This window comes from Giraffa tippelskirchi, chromosome 9 (assembly GCF_054371585.1).
Source record: "Giraffa tippelskirchi isolate mGirTip1 chromosome 9, T2T-mGirTip1v1.2.pri, whole genome shotgun sequence".
In the NCBI taxonomy this organism is placed as follows: domain Eukaryota; kingdom Metazoa; phylum Chordata; class Mammalia; order Artiodactyla; family Giraffidae; genus Giraffa; species Giraffa tippelskirchi.
Genome location: NC_137283.1, coordinates 11,709,901 through 11,733,052, shown reverse-complemented (window position 1 = coordinate 11,733,052; position 23,152 = coordinate 11,709,901). Strand labels below are relative to the sequence as shown.

The window sequence follows — 23,152 nt, the reverse complement described above, 5'->3', positions numbered from 1 at the left end:
TCTCACCCATCCCCACAGTTCTTTTTCAGCACCACGGACAGCTCAAAGACATACTAGGCATTACATTGCTCTTTCAGCACCAAAGATGGTACACACCATTTTCTCCACACTGTAAATAGTTTTTGTTGTACTCCATCCTTGGACAACAGATTACCTAGCTATTATCTCTGAATCATTCAGAGGTAAATTATACTCAGCAAGGATTCCCATAGCCCTATTCCTTTAGCACCAGGGGCAACTTAGGACTATCCAACTTCAAAGACAATTCTGGTATTTTTCTGATGTCCCAGATATCTGAGGCTCAATCTGACTATTGAGCAAGAGCATGCGTAATGTGGTCTCACTTTCATTACCACAAACAGCTTATTGCACTTTCCCAGTGACATTGCTACTTCAAATTCTATCTCTTCTCTGGATAGCTTGCTGGCATGTCCTGTTTCCCTGTTGCTCCAATCAAATGCCTAACAATTAAATTTTTCAGGTCAATTTTTCATCTCAGATAGACATTTATCAGTATCACAACTATCTAAAATGCTGACACTTTAGAGACTAAAGACTCTAAATCTTGACTAGTCTGGCCACATCCCTTGAAACAGGAGACATTTAATTCCATGTTCCCATTAGTATGGAGACCCCAGCAATATCCCCAGTGCTAAAGTTAGCTAGGTTGCTCATGACACTAACAAAGAGCTTAACCACACTCTCAGCACCATGCACAATACAGTTTCATTCAGATGTGTCAGTGGCTTGGTTACTACTTCTCAGCACCAGCTTAGTCACATTCACAATCTGTCCATGAAATGTACAACCATATTTTCTATTCTAGTGACATCCTGATGATGTTGTTGTTGTTCTACCAAGCAGCCAAGTCATGGAAGCAGAACCTGAAGCAGCTTATTATCATGGTCCTACTCTTTGGGTAACCTCATAGTTAGTTTAATCATGCTTGTAGTTACACCCATACCCAACTACTCTCAGCAAATCAAGCTATCTAGTCACCTCTTTTCTACTCCACTGTACTTACTCATGCTCCCCCTGAATCCCCATGACTAAAACCATTCCTATCCCTAAAATAAGGTTCAACAGTTCTTAAAACTTCTCTTCCTGCTTTTCTACAACACTGACAGATCCTTGTTCTTCTCCCTTTCTGGCTGTAGCATCTCTGTAATGTTCAACACCTCTTTGCCCTCACAACCCTCCAGTTTTCAGTCCTCACTGTTTTCCTTCCACCTTGGAGAACAAATTTAATCCAAATCAGGATAGACTTTGGGAATGCCTGCTTTAAGTTGTTAATGAACAGAAAAACACTCTCACTGCCCCCCCGCCCCTCCCCCACCAGTAACATGGGATATGGTAAAAGTCTACCCATCCTGGTCTTACTGTCCAAGTCCTGGTGCTTTCTCTTCCCTGTTTTCCTAAAACTCAAAGCCACTATTAATTTAATAAATATCTACTGAGTGTTTACTAAATGCCAGACACTATGCTACAGGCTGGAGAATCAATACTGAACAGGATAAATGTATTCCCTCACTGAGCTTACAATTTAGTGAGAGAAATAGAAAAGCAAATAGCAATTATGAATCAGAGGATTATAGAGAAAATGCAACAAGTTAGGCAGCATGAAATGGAAAAACTAACACGGATTTCATATAGGATCAGAAATGGAGGATTTATCTCAAGAGTTAAAGAAGGAGGGGAGATTAATCAGGCAAATCAAGGTGGAGGAGTAATTTTAGGCAAAAGAAATAGAACATGGAAAGGTCATAAAGTGAAAAAGAATGTGTTAGATTCAAGGGGAAAATAATAAAAATGGTATGCCTATCAACCACAGTGATGGAGAGGTAAATACACAGTGAGGGTTACCTTGAGTGTTGTAGGGAGATTTAGAAGGATTTTAAATAAGAATATAATATAGCCAGATTTTCATTTTAGAAAGATCATTTGGATACAGTTGGAAAATAGATGAAAAAGGACTAAAGAGGAAGAAAAAGGGATACATAGAAGGTCAGTAATTGGATGACAGTGATTTAACCACAGGTATGATGGAGAGGCTAAAGAGAATGGAGAGAAGATACTAGGCAGATGGAATTTATAGCACTGGATGTCTGATTGGATGTGGGAATGAAATAGAAAGGACATTATGATGATAGCTAGGTTGTGGACAGGCACAGAAATAGGCTATTGGGTACCATTCACAGAGGGAGAGAGCTTTGAGGAGAGGCAGGTACTAGAAAGGGCTGAAGAGATGATAATTTCAGCTTGGGTCATGTTGAGTTTGAGATGCCCCATATACATTCAAGTAGAAATACCAAATTAGAGTCTGATCCCCATGGATGTAATAAGAACAAGCGATAAAGACTCAGGAGTCATCTGCTTATAGACAAGAATTGAAGCCATGAGTATGGTTGAGATGCTCTCAGGAGGTGGTGTCAAACAGACCTGGGACTGAATACCTGTCCTGCCACTTATTAGCAACGTGGTCTTGGAAAAGTGAACTTTGCCACTCTGGTTTCTCATTTATATATTAGAGATAATACCTCATAGGGTACAGTGATGGTTAATATGTTAATACATGCAAATTGCTTAGTTCAGAATCTGGACTATAGTGAATCTCTGTAAATGCTATTCTCATTATTATTATCACTATGCAAAAATTTTAAAAGCATAATGTAGAGCCTCTAGAGTCACAGTCACTTATGGGAGAAAGTGTGGAAAAGGAGACTGAGTGTGTCACAGCAGCTGAGGAGAGACTGTGTTTCAAGAAGGAGGAAGTAGGCAAAATAGCCAAATAGCAAAATACTTATGTTTTCTTCATGAGGGAGGAAATGTGGTTATTGTCTTACTGGAAGGGGAAGTGGGGAAAAGCAGCCAGGAAAGACAAACAGTGTTTGAAATATCAGACTAGGAGAAACTGTTGCCTAGGGAAACCATATGATTCCTAAGTGGCATTGATGTTCCTCATCACTCCTCAACAGTCCAGATTCACAGAAACCTGAGTTAAAACTCATCTAAGTTGACCTAGGCTGGGTATTTAGGATAGGGACAGGGGAGTGGCTGTTCATGGGATTCTTATCTGGATATGGAGAAAACTGTTCAGTCATGGACAAAAAGAGAAAGCAGTCCTGAGGTCCAAATGGAGTTAAGAGAATGGGAGAAGCATTAAAAATATCAGCAGATAAAAGGTGGTGATCAGGAAGCAGGATGAGACTCAAGATAAAGTAGATCATGGACCAAAGTCTTTGATGAATGCAGCAAATTGCCTGCTACTCAGTGGTCATAGAAACAGGGAGAGAGGGCAGTATGGCTGGATCTGGTGGTGGTGGTGGGATACAAAAATGATAAACAAACAATGGCTAGAAGCTCATGGACAGCACAGAGACTACTCTGAGGTACTGGCTTAGAGTGGACTGAACAGCCTCCCTCAAGAACACTGCAGGGCAGTGGATTCCTAGGGGAGCTTAGTGTGAATTAAAAAAGAACTAGAGAGGTGGGGGGAGGGTAGAGGAAGCCGTTCCAGCAAGCAGGATTGGAGGGGGTGAGCTAGTAGGCAGGCTGTTACCTCTCTGTGGTTGTGTTCACTCTCATAAGAGTACATTCTTCCTAAAGAAGAATGAGAAGATGGAATTCCCCTTTGGGTCCCTGGAAACTACCAACTTCCGTCGATTCACCCCGGAGTCCCTGGTGGAGATTGAAAAAAGAATTGCTGCTAAGCAAGAAGCAAAGAAAGCCAAAGAGAAGTTCAGGAAGCAGAAGGACCAGAAAGAGAAGCCTCGGCCCCAGCTAGACTTGAAAGCCTGCAACCAGTTGCCCAAGTTCTATGGTACGCTCCCGGCAGAGCTGATTGGGGAGCCGCTGGAGGATCTGGACCCCTTCTATAGCACGCACCGGGTAAGGGCTACTGGCGGGAATGGCCATTCTCAGCTCTGGGAGAAGAGGCCTCTGTCCTACCCAGTCCAGGAGTCCTCCTGCACGCTGGGTGATGTGACTGTCAGCTGGACTCAGTTAGTGAAAAATATCTCTAACTCACCTCCTCAATGCTCTCTTTGAATCTCTATGGTATTCATGGTGGAGGTTAATTAAATTCAGATCCTCTAAAGCAGTGACAACTGTGGTGGAGTTTTCAGATAAAGTTGGCGGTTCCCTTGGTTGAGTTCTAGCCTCAGATCTCTAGAGGTGTTGGCTCTCTATGCAAGCAGGGAGCAGAGATCTTCAGGTGGGAGGTGGGGCAGTGGGTAGAATAGGGAAGGGGAACCAAAATCAGGATGATTTAAACCAGTGGTCCTCAAAGTAGGGTCTCAAAACCCCTGGGGTTCCCAAAACCCTTCTAGTGGGTTTGGGAGTTCAAAACTGTCTTAATGATCCTTAGATGTCATTTGTCTTTTCCACTCACATTCTCTTGTGAATATACACTAGTGAAGGTAGAGGCTATTAATAGAGTATCACATCAGTCTAACAGCTACAGGAATGTATGTTTGTATACTCTTGCGTTTTAAAAGGTCTTTTTTTATTTCTGATATTGTATATAAATATATATATACACACACATATATGCATGGATATATACAGACATATGCATGCGTGCTAAGTAGCTTCGGTCATGTCCAACTCTTTGTGACCCTATGGACCATAGCCTACCAGGCTCCTCTATCCATGAGATTCTCCAGACAAGAATACTGGAGTGGATATTCATGCCCTCCTCCAGGGGATCTTCCCAATCCAGGAATCAAACACGTGTCTCTTATGTCTCCTGCATTGGCAGGCAGGTTCTTTACCACTAATGCCAGCTGGGAAGCCCGTACCCACATACACACACACATATATATATACATTCACACACATGGTGTAAGAAAAAGGTATAAACATTAACAAAATATTTTTAAAGTTCTCAATAATTTTTGAGAGTATAAAAGGGCCCTAAAATTAAAGTTTGAGAACATCCAGTTTAAACTAGAACTATCTCAGACCTTCTAAACAGCTGAAAAAGGGATGTTTGCGTTTGGGAGTTGGGAAGGGCAGAAACCAGCCATCTTAAATATGGTTTGTAGAGAAAATAAGAAGGCAGTGGAATGCCTTTCTCTCTCCTCTCACTTGCTAAGAACCCACATCCTCCCTAGATGTTCAGAGGAGTGAACCAGTAGAAGGTTTGGAAGGGGAGACCTAGGAGGTAGAGAACAGAAGGACTATCACAAACCAGGGATGTTCCACTAATCAGAAGAGGAATTAAATGCAATCAGAACTCCACCTCCCTCCTGCCAGAATCCTCCCCCTTGTATGATATATCTCACAAGTCCTGGGTCAGTTTCCTATTCACTGGGCAGCCTCCAGGTCCATCTGATGCACAGTCAGCCACGGGGGCCTGGGGTCTTTTCGGGAGTGAGGATATGACTTGTAGTTCTTGATCCTCTCTAACTGTCTGCCCCTCCATTTGCCTCTCATTGACTCATGGGTTTCAGAGCCCTTCTCACTCGTGAGCCTGAGATAATCTCACATATGTTCAAATCCATGGTTGGGTGAGGATATGTGTTTCTCACTGGAGGTCCGCCTTCTGTTGTGTTTTGTTTTAGACATTTATGGTGCTGAACAAAGGGAGGACCATTTCCCGGTTTAGTGCCACTCGGGCCCTGTGGTTATTCAGTCCTTTCAACCTGATCAGAAGAACAGCCATCAAAGTGTCCATCCACTCATATCCTTTGCACGGTTGCTTCTTTCACATGTTAGAATCAGATGCTGCCAACTGTGTCCTGTACCTTCTTCAGGGGTTAACAATGGGGCCTTGGGATCATTAAATTGAAAAAAATGTTTGTGGTTTTAATGTGTTCAACACCTGAAAGCAGTCCCAAGACAGAGGAGGTATTCATGCAACCCACAGGTGGGTTGGGGTTCACGTAGACCAGTCTGGGCCCACCTGTGGATGTACAACTTGTAAAAGGGAGACTACTGATGCACCCAGGCACATTCTCACTATATGTGGCCTGCTCCTCCCACAACATAATAACCAGGAAGGCTTTATGGTTTGGGCAGATGAGATAGGGATAAGTTGGTTCTCTGTGGTCTAACCATGCTGGACAGTGACTGCTTATTTGGCAAAAAAGCAGCCCCTCCTAGTGGGTGAAGAGAACAGACTGTAATGGGCAGAGTGAAGATTGTCTCGCTGGGATCCCACTGGACATGAGGCACTGCCTAGAGCGCTAGTTACCCCCCAAACTACCAGCACGTTAAAAATGTCAATAGTCTGAGGTTCATGCCATTGGGGAATGTAGTAGTGATTAGAAACACACTGGTCAAATGTCTGTAATAAATTAATCGCTTTATGTAGCTTCAGAAGCTGTCTCCAGCTTTTGTTTTCTATCCTTTTTTTTTTCAAGGCAAGCCAAACTAGGACAAACAAGAGACTTTGGCTTGGTTTCCAAGGATCTTCCCTGGTGACTGTCCAAATTGGAAGTTCATAATAAGGAATTCAGCTGTGGCTTCTAGGAGGTTGATTTGCAAGAACATCCTTGCCTTGACTGGCCTGGCAGATGGTAGCCAGCCTCCTCTGAGTGGGGGGAGGACAGTAAAAGAGCTCTTATCTCATACTCTGGGGAAGCTTGTTGGATTTCTGGGTGGCATTCAGTGAGCTGGTAGCTCACTACGTTACATTTAGTCTTTATGTGTTTTGCCTTTATGGCCAACCTGTGGGAATAATTTTTTTAATTCAGTCTTGTTGTTGTTTAGTTGCTAAGTCATGTCCAACTCTTTGTGACCCCATGGACCATAGCCCACCAGGGGATTTCCTCTGTCCATGGGATTTCCCAGGCAAGAATATTGTATTGGGTTGCCATGCCCTCCTCCAGGGGATCTTCCCTACCCGAGGACCGAACCTGCATCTCCTGCACTGGCAGGTGATTCTTTACTACTGAACCACTAGGGAAGGCCAATTCATTCTTAGCTTTCCTAATACTATGGAAGGGCTTCCCAGGTGGTGTTAGTGGTAAAGAACCTGCCTGCCAATGCAGTAGACATAAGAGGCACAGGTTCAATCTCTGGGTTGGGAAAATCCCCTAGAGGAGGGCATGGCAACCCACTCCAGTGTTCTTGCCTGGAGAATCCCATGAATAGAGAAGCCTGGCAAGCTATAGTCCATGAGGTTGCAGAGTTGGACATGACTGAAGTGACTTAGCACAGCACAGCACACAATGCTATGAAAGAATATTTACTGATAATAACAGCCTCCCACTGCTAAATACTTGCTAAGCATGAACACTGTCGTAGGTACAAGAACCCTTGAAGAAGGGATTAGCATCTCCGTCTTATATATGATGAAACTGATACTGAGGCATTAAATTAATTGTGCAAGGTCACATATCAAGTTAAAAAATCCAGATTGCATCCTGCTTAGAGTAGTGTCAGCAATAAGGAAGTAGGAAGCTAATGGAAATGAATTAGGGTAATTTTTTCTCTAAGTATGTCATCTCTTTATAGGTGTTTTAAAACATATACATACAATTACAAAATAAAGAAATTACAAATAAAGAAAAACAGCAAATATGCAAACTCCTTTTCATCCATTCTGGTTGATTTACATCTAGTTAAGTAAGAAACAGCTATTTAGAAGTAAAATCCCATTAAGGAACCAAGTGTACTAGTAAATATTCTTTTTATCTTGAGATTTGATGAATTGCTGGGTGGAGTCACAGCTGGACAGAAAAGCTGTTAAGGGTCTCTTTCTCACTAAAGACTGCATTTATATATTTAAATCTCATGAACTTGGTAGCTCCAGCCCCCAAATAGTCTTCCAGGTATGGAATTCTCAATCTCCTATTATTAATATTTCACCAAAATTATAATTCTAATCAAATTTGCTGTGAACATTTTCACAAGTAATATTATCAGAATAGATCATCATTCTTTTAAAGGTTTGTGGAGTTGGAGATATAATTTTAATTTAATCCTTGGGTTAACATTTCCCCCCCCACATGAATACATTTCTTAATTTAATTGCAAGTCAACAGGAAAATGTAGTTTAATTAGTAGAATTTCCTTTTTCAAAATAGATGGGTTCCTAAGTAACTATAAAACAGAGTACATTAAAGGCATTTACAGAAAACTAAAATAGATATAGATATTTCTGCTCAAATTGAAATTATGAAAGAAGAGTGATTCTCTCTCTCTCTGTAGGTCAAGCTTCTCCTCAGGTGTTGTTTGTCTTTAGGAAGTAACTGTTAGGAACCCCGCTAGTCCCCAGAAAAATGTCCAATGGGAGATATTTATCTTTGAACTTTGCCACCAATATTTCTGCCCCATCTGTTTACCCTTTTCCACTCACCTTCCTTTACAGTGTCTCTGTCCCCTTCTTGTAATTTATTTGCCCCTTTAATATTCTTTAAAGGGACAAAGATATTTTCTTTGCCTTTAATATATTCTTCCCTCTTGCTCACCAGAGTTCTCCTTGACAACCTAGTCCTGTTTGGAATCTTCTCCTTAAGTGAGCATTTTACCCACCTATGCCTGCCTCTACCATTCCTAACCACATGTCTACTTCCTCAGTGTGACTGACCTCAGCTAAGTTAGAAACACAGTTTGACTACCCTAATTCCCATGAAAGCATGTGGCCCTCCCCTTATCTCTAACTTCCTTGGAGTACAGTTGTCTCCCCTGCCCCTGATCCATAGGATATACATTCCAAGACCCCCAGTGGATGCCTGAAACCACAGACAGTACTGAACCCTCTGTGTTTTTCCCTGTACATACCTATGATAAAGTTTGATTTATAAATTAGGCACAGTAAAAGATTAACGACAGTAATAAGGTAGGACAATTATAACAAAATACTGTAATAAAAGTTAGGTGAATGTGATCTCTCTCTAAAAATATCTTACTGTGCTGTACTCATCCTTCTTCTTGTGATGGTGTGAGATAAAACACCTACGATGACATGAAGTGAGGCAAATGATGTAGCCCCTGGGACATAGCATTAGGATACTACTGACCTCCTGATGGTAAGTCAGAGGGAGGCACGTCTGCTTTGGGTGACCCTGGATCATGGAGCCATAATGATGTCAGTGGTTGAGTGTTGGAAGCAGACAATGTTGATGGTTGGGGATCCCTGGAAGGATGGAGTTAGACTGAGAATGGTGGCTAATTTCATGCTTATTTTCAGACTGCCATTGACCACGGGTAACTGAAACTGCAGAAAATGAAACCATGGTTAACGGGAGGTGGGGGTGGGGGCTACTGCATTCTTTTTGTCTTTTAGGAAAAAAGAGACATTTGCAGGATGAAATTTCAAGCCATACTGTATAGTTAAATGCAGGTGTCAGGGAAGAAGGACATTTTGGAAAAGGAATTCTGTTTCCTTTCATCTTGCTCAGTTCTGTTTTCAGACAATTTGAGCCCACATCTCAGCACCATCATTGACTAGCTGTATGACTTTGGAAAAATATTTAAGCTTTGTCAGCCCATTTTCTTAGCTCCAATGTGTAGATAATAATATCCACCTGTAGGTTAGTCACATTAGAAATAACGTGGATGAAGTATTCAGCGAGAGTAGGCACTCAGGGTTAACTGTTATCATGTGGCAAGACCATAAAGTTGATCCTAGCTAAAGAGTTATGAATTTAATCAACTCAGTGTCAAGGTGATCAGTGGTGACCTCAGGAAGACATGGTGACTTTCAGCTTCTCCTTAACACAGCCCTCTCAGGTGGTTCAGTTTATTTATAACCATCACTATTTTGGTCAATTGTGTGGGCATGACCCAAACAGAACTTCCGGAGAGAATGGAGTGAGTAGATTTGCTGTCATTCTTGTGCCTCTCCTTTCTGTCCTCTCTTTCTCTTCCTTCACTGGGTGGCTTCTTTCTCTTATTCATCCTGCTGGGTCTCATTTGGGTAATGTGGAATCCTATTGCCTATCTGACTTTGCCATGGAGAGATAGCTTCTTCTCTATGGACTCTGTTTCATAAACACACGTATGATTTTCAGCTTCAAAGAGCTATAGATGAGTGGTTCTCAACCTTGGCTGCCCATTGGAATTCCCTGGGGAGATTTTAAAAATTTTAATACCTGGGTCCAAGCTCCAGAGGGTCTGATTTCACTGGTATGGGGTGGCTGGGTATATGAGCCCCCCACTTCCCCCTGCCACTGCCACACAGACACTTACCTGCTAGGTGTACATCTGAATGAAGCTGAGGGAAGTCCTACTTGGAAAGAGAGGATGGAGCGTAATGAGGCAGAGCTAAGAACAAATAGTCCTGCAGCATATTCTAAAAATAGCCCATGAATAAAACTGTTTAAGTTATCATGGGTCATATACCTCAAAGTGACTATCGTATTCCTGAGATTATCCTGTCTCCTTAGGTTAATGATGGAATCTGTAGTTTCAGATTTGGGGGCCTTTCTAAAAACATCCTACACCAACACATCTAGGACAGTTGCCCCTCACCCAGTTCAAACGTGACATATTTTTGGTATAATAACAGCAGCTCTGTAGAGTGTTCTCTTTTTCCAACACTTAAATTTTTGCCTTTTGCTGACTATAACGTTAAATCATGCTACAGTTGGAAATAAATTCTATTTCTATTTATCAGTTAAAGAAGAAAAATCAAGTGGTCATCTTAATTGATGCTAAAAATAATTTTATATAGTTTGACATCTGTTTATGATTTAAAACTCTTAGGAAAGTAGAAGTATAAGGGAATTGCTATACTCTGATAAAGGGAAACCACTTTAAAGAAAGAAGCAAACATCATACTTAATGTGAAACATGGAAAGCTTTCTCTTTGTGATCAGAAAGGAAAAAAGCAAAGATGTCCTTTTCATCAGTTTTATTCAGCGTTGTAAAGGAGATCCTAACCAGTGTAGTAAGGCAAGAAAAAGAAATGAAAGGTATAAGAATAAGAAAAGAAGTATCAAAGATGCCATGATTTATAGATAATATAATTATGTACATAAAATAGCCATTGTAATCTACAGGTAAATTATTAGAATTAATAAGAAATATAGAAAAGTAGTTAAGTACAAATTAACATACATAAATCAATTGTATATCTATATATTGCAACAAACAGAGAATAAAATAGTTTTTAAAAATACCATTTACACTGGCAGCTAAAAATAACAAGTTTCAAGAAATAATATTATCAAAGTATGAGTAAAATCCCTACAAAGAAAATTATAAAAATGCTAAGTAATATTACAGAAAACCCAATAAATGGAGAGATATATTGTAATCTTAGATTCAAAGTCACAATATTGTAAGACTCCCCAAAATGTTAAATTTAATGTGATTCCAATCAAAACCCCAACAAGTTTTTTTATATAACTTGACAAACTGACTCTAAGATTTATATGAAAATACAAAGAGCAAATTACAGCCAAGACACTTTTGAGACAGAAAAATGAGGTGGGAGAAAATAACGTGCTCTACTGGATATCAAGATTTACTATAAAGCTCTAATAATTGAAACAGAGTACCATTGGCATAAGATTAGTCAGACTAGTGGAAGAGAATAGTTGGCCCATAAACAAACCAGTGCACATACAGACCTTCAATTGGTGACAAAAATGGCACTGCAAAAAGCAGGGAAAGGGCAGTCGGGTAAATGATGATGAAGAATTAGGAATCCCAACAGAATAATTATATTGAACATCCAACTTTACACCAGATACAAGAATCAATCCTAGGTGGATTAAGGTCTAAAGTTCTTTGTGAAAGACAAAGACATCAAGCTTTTAGAAGGTTGAGAAAACCCCCAAAGAAGGAAAAACAAACAAAACCACAAAGAAGTCTTCATGGCTTCGGGTTAGGGAAAGATTTACTACATGTAATACAAGGAGCACTAGCCACAGAGGAAAAAAAAGATACATTTTAGGATGTTAAAAAAGAATTTCTGTTCATCAGAAGACAACTTTATGAAAGTGAAAAAACAAGCCTAGTGAGTAGAAGAGACTTGCAACGCATATACCTCATAAGTGTTTATATCCAGAATAATGCACCCCTACAAATCAATTAGAAATATGTCAGAGCAACCAACTGGAAAAATGAGCAAACGATAAAGCATATATTTCATAAAAGTAGAAATCCAAAATGGTCAGTAAGCATATGAAAATATTCTTAACCTTTTTCTTAATCAAGGAGATGCGAATAAAATAAAATCATACAGAGAAATTCTAAATTGTGACTGTACCAAATACTGAGAAAGATATGGAGCAGCAGAAACCCCTATCTTGCTGGTGGGAATGTAAATTTGTACAGCCCCTTTGGATGGCAGTGAATATTAGCAAATAAAGGTGAAAACACATAAACACTGTGATCCTCTAAGTATACTGTTAGGTACATACACTTAACAGAAATATGTACTTATGGACACCAGGATACAGCTGCAAGAACGTTCATGAACATTCCCCGCAAAAATAAAAAATTGGAAATGACCAAAATGTCCATACATTTTTTTTATGTGGACCATTTTTTTTTTAAGTCTACTAAATTTGTAACAATATTGCTTCTGTTTTATGTTTCATTTTTTGGCCACAAGATCTTAATTCCCTGACCAGGGATTGAACATTCACCCCTGGCAATGGAAGGCAAAGTCTTAACTACTGAACTGTCAGGGAAGTGCCTTATATATTTTTTAATGTATTAACTATCTCTGTTATTTTCTTAAAAGGGGATAATGTATAGCGATGGATATGAATAAACTATAATTCCATACAACAGTCTTAAGAACATCAGTCAATTCAGTCGCTTAGTCTTGTCTGACTCTGAGACCCCATGGGCTATAGCACTCCAGGCTTCCCAGTCCATCACCAAATACTGGAGCTTGCTCAGACTCGTGACCATTGAGTTGGTGATGCCATCCAACCATCTCATCCTCTGTCGTCCCCTTCTCCTCCTTTCTTCAGTCTTTCCCAGCATCAGGGTCTTTAGAACATAATATTGAACAAAAAAAACCGACACAAGGTTCAAAAATATGATTCCATGTATAGAAAATTCAAAACCAAGCACAACTTAACTGCTTTGGGATGCATACTCAGATAAAAATATAAACTAAAAACACAAGAAAAAAGTACCAAAAGTTAGGATAGTAGTAACCTCTAGGGCAGAGGAGGGAAGGAGCTTGTGGGTGTTCAAAATGCTCCATTTTGTGACATGAGTAGTTGTCATACAGCTGCTATGGACAGAATAGTGTCCCCCACCTGCATTCATATATTGAAACCCTAATTGCCCCCCCCCCGCCATGTGACTATAAAGGAGAAGGGGCCTTTAAGGAAGTGATAAAGGTTAAATGAGATTATAACCCTGAGCTATAAATGAGCTATGACCCTGGTACCTTTGTAAGAGAGGACTGGACACCACAGCTCTCTCTACCATGTGAAGACGCAGCAAGAAATTTCTATTAGCAAGTCAGGAAGAGGACTCTCACCAGAACCTGACCACTCTGGCACCAGCCCCTTGAACTGTGAGAAAATAAATACTTGTTGTTTAACCATTCAATCTATAGTATTTTGTTGTGGCAGCCTAAGCTGACAGGTACACAAGCATTCATTTTATAGCTAATTTATATTCCATGTACACTTTCATTCTGTATGTTACATGTTGGGCTTCCCAGGTGGCATAGTGGTAAAGAATCCACCTGCCAATGCAGGAGACACAAGAGACTTGGGTTCGATCCCTTGGTCAGGAAGATGCCCTGAAGTAGGAAATGTCAACCCACTGGTGTCTGGGAAATCCCATGGACAAAGGAGCCTGGAGGGCTACAGAGCATGAGGTCGCAATGAGTCAGACACATACCATAATGAAAAGCTTTAAAACAAAATAAATTTAAAATAAATGACTATTGCATTAAATGCAGAATACTGAAAAAATAGTCAGAAGACAGTAACTTGGTAGATAAATTGCTGTTAGAATTTTAGTTTACTCTTTCTCTCTATATAAAGTATATATACATATATACAGAGATGACATAGCATTATAGCATGTAAAATTTCTATCCTTTTTAACTTTTAATGCAAAAGCATTTTCTATCAAAAGTAAGAGTTATTTGGGGATTCTGGTTAAATATGGACGATAGCATGAATATGTTTTACCCCAACCCTCTGAAAATGCCAATGGAATGACAGCATGGGAACAGTATAAATATACAAGAACAAAAAGAAGTAGAAAAGAAAGCACAGAGGACAAAAGATGTCAAAACACTCTCAGAAAACCAAGAGTGGATGGAGGATGGTAAATGACTCAGCAGACCGGGGCTTGTTAAATGACAGTGCCTGCAGAGAAGGATAAAAATGAAGACCAAGGCATTTTACCCTCTAAAACTCCAGAGCCCTGAGAATGTTGATGTGGTACAGGTGGCAAAAACTGAGACTGGAATGAGGGAAGAACATGGGAGCAGAGGATGTTCACTTATTGTTGTTTTTCTAACAGCAAGAAATTAAAGAGCATTCTTTAAAGTTGATACATAGGAATGAAAAACAATTATATTAAACAGTGCAAAGGTAAGCAGGAAAAACATATTATTAAATACAGTCAGATGATGGATAAAAAGGAGAGGAAAGAGAATTTAATGAGAGAACATAGTAAGGGCAATGTATGGTATAGCTTTATTATAATTATAAATGTATATTTTCAAGCAAGTACTAAAATAAAAACTCTTCTAAATTCAGAATCATACATAAAAATAAAGCAAATAAAACACATCAGACAATGAAATATTTTAAAAACTATTAAAAACATACCAAAGTAATATAAGTAAACTGAGATCAAATCTATCATGTCAAGAAATATAAATGTATTTGACTCATCTGTTTTAAAAAGTCATATTATATAACAAAGCAGTACTGAACTCTGTGCTGACTAAAAATATACCACTCAAAGTGACACAGAAAGGTCAAAATTAAGAAATGGGCAAAGATATAGTGAAGGTAGATAGAACAGGAAGCAAGATCTTAATATCAGAGAAGGTGTAATTTAGCCCAAAACTTAATAAACAGGATAAAAATGACACTGCTGCTGCTGCTGCTGCTAAATAATCTATAAACAATAATGTAAATTTTTGCAACAAATAATGTGGCAACAATGTTCGTAAATCAAAAATTATAAGAGTATTAGGGTAAATAGACAAAAACATTGTAAGGGGCATTCCCTGGTAGTTCAGTGGTGAGGATTCCATGCCTCCACTGCGGGGGGGCACGGGTTTGATCCCTGTTCAGGGAACTAAGATCACACATGCAGTGCAGAGCTGCCAAACACAAACACAAAATCCACACTGTAGGGGATTCCAGTTCCAGTTCAGTCACTTGGTCACATCTGACTCTTTGTGACCCCAGGGACTGCAGCACGCCAGGCCTCCCTGTCCATCACCAACTCCCAGAGTTTACTCAAACTCGTGTCCATTGAGTCGATGATGCCATCCAACCACTCATCCTCTGTCATCTCCTTCTCCTCCTGCCTTCAATCATTCCCAGCATTAGGATCTTTTCAAATGAGTCACTTTGCATCAGGTAGCCAAAGTATTGGAGTTTCAGCTTCAGCATCAGTCCTTCCAATGAATATTCAGGACTGATTTCCTTTAGGATTGACTGTTTGGATCTCCTTGCAGTTCAAGATACTCTCAAGAGTCCTTTCAACACCACAGTTCAAAAGTATCAGTTCTTTGTCCCTCAGCTTTCTTTATAGTCCAACTCTCACATCCATACATGACTACTGGAAAAACCATAGCTTTGACTAGACGGACCTTTGTCTGCAAAGTAATGTCTCTGCTTTTAACATGCTTGGCTGAAAACACCATCTGTAGTGATTTTGGAGCCCCTCAAAATAAAGTCTCTCGCTGTTTCCATTGTTTCCTGATCTATTTGCCATGAAGTGATGGGACCAGATGCCATGATCTTCGTTTTCTGAATGTTGAGTTTTAAGCAAACTTTTTCACTCTCCTGTTTCACTTTCATCAAGAGGTTCTTTAGTTCTTCACTTTCTGCCATAAGGGTGGTGTCATCTGCATATCTGAGATTATTGATATTTCTCCCGGCAACCTTGATTCCAGCTTGTGCTTCATCCAGTCCAGCATTTCTCATGATGTACTCTGCGTACAAGTTAAATAATCAGGATGACAGTATACAGCCTTGACGTACTCCGTTCCAAATTTGGAACCAGTCTATTGTTCCACATCCAGTTCTAACTGTTGCTTCTTGACCTGCATACAGATTTCTCAGGAGGCAGGTCAGGTGGTCTGGTATCCCCATCTCTTTATGTATTTTACACAATTTGTTGTGATCCACACAGTCAAAGGCTTTGGCGTAATCAATAAAGCAGAAGTAGATGTTTTTCTGGAACTCTCTTGCTTTTTCGATGATCCAGCAGATATTGGCAATTTGATCTCTGGTTCCGATGCCTTTTCTAAATCCAGCTTGAACATCTGGAAGTTCACGGTTCACGTATTACTGAAGCCTGGCTTGGAGAATTTTGAGCATTACTTTGCTAGCGTTTGAGATGACTGCAATTGTGCGGTGGTTTGAGTATGCTTTGGCATTGCCTTTTGTTGGGATTGGAATGAAAACTGACCTTTTCCAGTCTTGTGGCCACTGCTGAGTTTTCCAAATTTGCTGGCATATTGAGTGCATCATTTTAACAGCATCATCTTTTAGGGTTTGAAATAGCTCAACTGGATTTCCATCACCTCCATTAGCTTTGTTCATAGTGATGCTTCCTAAGGCCCACTTGACTTCACATTCCAGGATGTCTGGCTCTAGTTGAGCGATCACACCATCGTGATTTTCTGGGTCGTGAAGATCTTTTTTGTATAGTTCTTCTGTGTATTCTTGCCACCTCTTCTTAATATCTTCTGCTTCTATTAGGTCCATACCATTTCTGTCCTTTATTGTGCCCATCTTTGCATAAAATGTTCCCTTGGTATCTCTAATTTTCTTGAAGAGATCTCTAGTCTTTCCCATTCTATTGTTTTCCTCTATTTCTTTGCACTGATCACTGAGGAAGGCTTTCTTATCTCTCCTTGCTCTTCTTTGGAACTCTGCATTCAATGGGCATATCTTTCCTTTTCTCCTTTGCTTTTCACTTCTCTTCTTTTCACAGATATTTGTAAGGCCTCCTTAGACAACCATTTTGCCTTTTGCATTTCTTTTTCTTGGGGATGGTCTTGACCACTGCCTCCTGTACAATGTCACAAACCTCTGTCCATAGTTCTTCAGGTAATCTGTCTATCAGATCTAATCCCTTGAATCTATTTGTCACTTCCACTGTATAATTGTAAGGGATTTGATAAAGGTCATACCTGAATGGTCTAGTGATTTTCCCTACTTTCTTCAATTTAAGTGTGATTTTGGCAATAAGGAGTTCATGATCTGAGCCACAGTCAGCTCCCGGTCTTGTTTTTGCTGATGTAGAGAGCTTCTCCATCTTTGGCTGCAAAGAATATAATCAATCTGATTTCAGTATTGACTACCTGGTGATGTCTATGTGTAGAGTCTTCTCTTGTGTTTTTGGAAGAGGGTGTTTGCTATGACCAGTGCGTTCTCTTGGCAAAACTCTATTAGCCTTTGCCCTGCTTTATTTGGTACTCCAAGGCCAAATTTGCCTGTTCCTCCAGGTGTTTCTTGACTTCCTACTTTTGCATTCCAGTCCCTCATAATGAAAAGGACATCTTTTTTGGGTGTTAGTTCCAGAAGGTTTTGTAGGTCTTCATAGAACTGTTCAATTTCAGCTTCTTCAGCATCACTGGTCGGGGAATAGACTTGGATTACTGTGATATTGAATGGTTTGCCTTGGAAACAAACAGATCATTCTGTCCTTTTTGAAATTGCATCCAAATGCTGCATTTCAGAATCTTTTGTTGACTATGATGGCTACTCCATTTCTTCCAAGATATTCTTGCCCACAGTGGTAGATACAATGGTCATCTGAGTTAAATTCACCCATCCCAGTCTATTTTAGTTTGCTGATTCCTAAAATATCAATGTTCACTCTTGCCATCTCCTGTTTGACCACTTCCAATTTGCCTTGATTCATGGACCTAGCATTACAATATTGCTCTTTACAGCATCGGGCTTTACCTCCATCACCAGTCACATCCACAACTGGGTGTTGTTTTTGCTTTGGCTCTGTCTCTTCATTCTTTCTGGAGTTATTTCTCCACTGATCTCCAGTAGCATATTGGGCACCTACCGACCTGGGGAGTTCATCTTTCAGTGTCCTATCTTTTTGCCTTTTCATACTGTTCATGGGGCTCTCAAGGCAAGAATGTTGAAGTGGTTTTCCATTCCCTTCTCCAGTGGACCATGTTTTGTCAGAACTCTCCACCATGACCCGTCTGTCTTGGGTGGCGCTACACCGCATGGCTCATAGTTTCATTGACCACAAGGCTGTGGTCCCTGTGATCAGATTGGTTAGTTTTCTGTGATTGTGGTTTTCAGTCTGTTTGCCCTCTGATGGAGAAGGATAAGAGGCTTATGGAAGCTTCCTGATGGAAGAGACTGACTGAGGGGGAACCTGGGTCTTTTTCTGATGGCAGGGTCATGCTCAGTAAATCTTTAATCCAATTTTCTGTTGAAGGGCAGGGCTGTGCTCCCTCCCTGTTATTTGACCTGAGGCCAAACTTGTAGGGAATATGGAAGTGTAATTAATTTCTTTCAGCCCTATGGCAGATCAAATATATAAAAAAGTATGTAGGGATACAGATAACCAGAGTAGCATAATTAATAAGATAGATCTAATTAATATATTTCCGACTATATTCCTTGAAAAATAACTGTATAACTTGGCCAAATATTAAACAACAAAACCTAGACAAGATCCAAAAAGTAGAAATAATAAAGAAAATATTCTCTGATCACACTGCAATAAAATGAGAAAATAATAACAAAATCAGGAAAAAAAATGATCCTCCCATTTGATAATTTTTAAAACACCTCTTGGAGAACTCTCAGATGAAAAAAATAAACAAACCAAAATCATATAATTTCTAAGGAAGAAAAAAATTTTTAAGTAGCACTTTGTATGTATGTATCCATATCATAATTTGTACTGCTATACAGTATTCTGTACTATATTCACCTGTATTTCCTTCTTAAAGTCATCATATTTCTTTCTGCATTTAGATAATTCATCCCCTCAGATGCGTGTGTGTGTGTGTGTGTGATATGTGATAGGCTTCTAATATTTTCCCATAAAGATTATTCCAACACGATTCTTAGTTGGTTATCATTTCTCTTGTGATTCCTCCTACTACCTCTGTCATACACCTAATTCCCATGCATACTCAAGTCTGTCTCTCTTACTGATCTATTTGTCACTCCTTGAGTCAATACCACATAATCTAAATGCTTTATAGTAGGATTTAATCTGGTTGATCATTTGATCCCTCCTTACTTGTCTTTGTAAAAATTATCTTGGTTCCTCCCATTTCTTTACTTTTCCATATCAATGTGAGGGTCAGATTTTCAAGCTCTTTTCTTACAACTCTTAAAACTTTGTTTGTAAATGCATTGAATTTATCTACTACCACAGGAAAAATTGCCACTTTTATAACATATATAATTGTATCTCCCAATTTATATAAGCTTTCTTTTATATTCTTCCATAAGAGTTGACATCTTCTGTAAAGTTCTTACATATCTTGTCTCTAGGTACATTACCATTTTGTTGCCCTTTTGAATATTTCTATTGCTAAAATAAATTGATGTTATTAAATCTATGTATATTAGTTTTGCATTCAGCAACCTTGCAGAACTCCTTAACAATTATTATTCAAACAGTTATATCATCTGCAAATAATGAGGAAATTGCTTCTTTCTTTATGATTCTTATGCCACTTGGTTATTTTTCCTGTCTTATTAAACTGGCCAGGACTTTCAGGACAATGCTGAATTGATGCTAATAGTGACTATATTTCTTTTGTTCTTGGTTCTAAAGAATATGCATCTAATATTTCACTATTATCATGATGACTATGGGATTCTTATAAGATACTTCCCTTATCAAGCTATGGAAATTACTTTTCACTTCTGGTTTAAGAGTTTCATTTTGAATGAGTATTGTTTTTTATCAATATTTCTATTCTTATTATCATATAATCTTTTATCTATTAATATAGTAGGTTACCGGAGAAGGCAATGGCACCCCACTCCAGTACTCTTGCCTGGAAAATCCCATGGATGGAGGAGCCCGGTAGGCTGCAGTCCATGGGGTCGCTAAGAGTCGAACACGACTGAGCGACTTCACTTCCACTTTTCCCTTTCATGCACTAGAGAAGGAAATGGCAACCCACTCCAATATTCTTGCCTGGAGAATCCCAGGGACGGTGGAGCCTGGTGGGCTGCCGTCTATGGGGTCGCACAGAGTCGGACACGACTGAAGCGAATTAGCAGCATAATAGGTTACAGTAATAAATTTGCTAATCTCTTTTAATGGTTCTAGCTTGATCAATGCTGGATTTGGTTTGCTAGCATTTCATTTGATCTGTCTAGGTAAATGAGGCTGACTTATAATCTTCTCTCATGAGCCAACCTTTTGGGTTGCTTTTCCATCTCTGCTTCACTGTCTTCCTTCTCTATTGGACCTGAGAACTCCAAATTCTCACTCTGCTCTGCAGAACAATTCAGCTCTCCATCCCCCCATGGCATTTCTCAATAAGTGATCAAAGAATTTTCACTAAAAGTCTCTTCAGTAGCTTCTAAAACATTTGACAGATTCAGAAGAAAAAGCAATGTTATCATTTTACACACAGATCATTTAAAAATCTGAAATGTAAAATTGTCATTTGCATAGAATTTCTGACTTTTCATGTTTTTTAGAGCAGTGTATGAACTTCAAGGACTGCCTTAGTTCATACTGGTTAACATGGAGTTATGGAGTTCATCCTCTATCTTAATTAATGTATTTTATTGTCCTATGACATTACATTTACATTTGCTGTTTACTTTTGTTAAACTTGCATTTGTCATCATTACCATTGCATAGTATTGCAATTCAAAGAACAAACTATCATTGTAAAAGTGGTTTGCAGAAATATAATAGTGATGAAAATAGAAAAATAAATCCTATAAGTAATAAATGGACTCTGTCAAAGCAAAAAGTTTGAATCTATATGTCATAGGTGGACAATCGATGTGGATAATCTCACAAAAGCAGATAAAAATACATAAGAAAACAGGGAGATGACAATGAATAATGATAAATAAATTTTATTGGATCAATGATCCTTTTGGTCAAGTGTGTGTGTATTAGTTGTTCAGTCGTGTCTGACTCTTTGTGACCCCATGGACTGTAGCCTGCCAGGCTCCTCTGTCCCTGGAATTCTCCAGGCAAGAATACTGGAGTGGGTTGCCATTTCCTTCTCCAGGGGATCTTCCTGATCCAGGGATCAAACCTAGGTCTCCTGCATTGCTGGCAGATCCTTTACTGTCTGAGCCACCAGGGAAGCCCCTTTGTTCTAATACCTAATTTATTATCTCTTAACATTTTATCAAATAATACTGGAAGACTTCCAAAACTTCCTTACTATATTCTAATTTATCAACCTCACTTTTAAACCAACTGACTGTCCCTAGTACAAATGTAAAAGAAAAGGATTTCCAGTAAAAAATTGTCAAAATTCCATGTTAAAGGTTGAAAGATATAAAAACTATAGAGTCATCATTTGCCTTCATAGCAAAAATAAGCACAATTATACCCTTGCTGGTAAGATATAAAACCAGCTTCAAAAATAACAAATATTGTAGTTGGAAAGAAAGCAAAAAATAATCAGTAGAATTCCTTTATCAGAGCTATTGGATTTCTTATAATGTGACTGGCATTTAAAAATCGTCGACTGTTATGTGTGTAAACAAGCAGACACTGTACTTCATAGTTGAGTAAAATGATTGAATAAGTCAGTTGTCAGTATAGATTCACCATATATGTGAGAGAGAAGTATTTGATAACTTTTTGTCCTATTTATCATGAAGCTGATTTTAAAAGAAGAGATTTCTGGTTTAATTAAACTTAGCTTGTCAGTTATGAAATAGACTTTAAAAAGTACATTAACTCCTACACCAATGTTCGTAGCAGTGTTATTCACAATACTTGAAAGGTGGTTTCCAAATGTCCCATCAACAGATAAATGGACAAATGTCCAAGAAATAAATGATAAACAAAATGTGGTATGTTTATATGATAAAATATTATTCAGCCTTAAAAATGAATGAGATTCTGATATTTGCCACAACATGGATAATGTTTGCCACAACATAAAGCTTTAAAATACTGTGCCAAGTTAAATTTGCCAGATATGAAAAAGGACCAGTATTGTATTGATATGATTCCTCTTATACGAGGTACCTAGAATAGGCAAATTTATGGAGACAGAAGGTAGAATAGTGGTTGCCAGGGAGCAGGGGAGGGAGAAATGGGGAGTTGCCTAATGAGTTTCTGTTTGAGACGATGAAAAAGTTTTAGAGATGGATGTACTTTGGTGATGTTTGCACAATTTTACGAATGTATTTAATGCTGCTGAATTGTATACTTAAAATGGTTATTTAAAGTAGTAAATTTTTTATTATATGTATTTTACCACAATGAAAAGAAAAGATACTTAAATTGATATTAAAGAAGCTCTAGCTACATGAGCAGCAAGGAAAGGCATCACTATACCAACAGAAGATGTTGCTTCCAAATGCAGTATGGCACTTATTGGTGAAAATAGTGGAGGTCTGTCTATAGCATGCCTCCAGACCCTAATTTGCTGTTGAGGGACATCGTGGAAGTTGTGATTATAAACTGACTGTGGTCACTTAGTATATGTCTTCTCAGCCAATAGGGCTGAAACAAAAAGTGAGTACAGGATACTTTTGCACACTGAATTGCTCTGGCTGGCAAACAACAACAAAAAAGGTTTTGCAATGTTTTCTAATAAGAAATCAAATCTTTTAAAATGAGTATTTCTGTGACTATGCATGGCATGTCTCAGTAATATATTTAGGATGTTGAATAGTCTGGATCTTTGACTTCAGGGTCTAAATACCAGAAGTTTTAAATGATTAAATATCACAGCTTCTTAAAACTGAACAGTGGTGCAAATAGCTCAGTGGCTGAGAGTTCGACATTTTCCCAGTACCAGTGATTTTCTTTACTCATCAGGAAAAACACTTAAGGTATGTCTTTGCATATTAAAAATCACATCCAAATG

General features: G+C 38.9%; 1 protein-coding gene across 1 annotated transcript in view; it reads left to right on the top strand.

The window, feature by feature from the left end:
• Window positions 1–3,618: 3,618 nt before the first annotated feature.
• SCN10A (sodium voltage-gated channel alpha subunit 10) overlaps window positions 3,619–23,152 on the top strand; it is a 107,707-nt gene continuing 88,173 nt past the window's right edge. Inside the window, exons 1-3 of the mRNA XM_081527404.1 lie at window positions 3,619–3,888; window positions 5,565–5,692; window positions 9,682–9,762. Coding sequence (XP_081383530.1) covers window positions 3,619–3,888; window positions 5,565–5,692; window positions 9,682–9,762 — 479 coding nt within the window. The remainder of the gene's footprint in view (window positions 3,889–5,564; window positions 5,693–9,681; window positions 9,763–23,152) is intronic.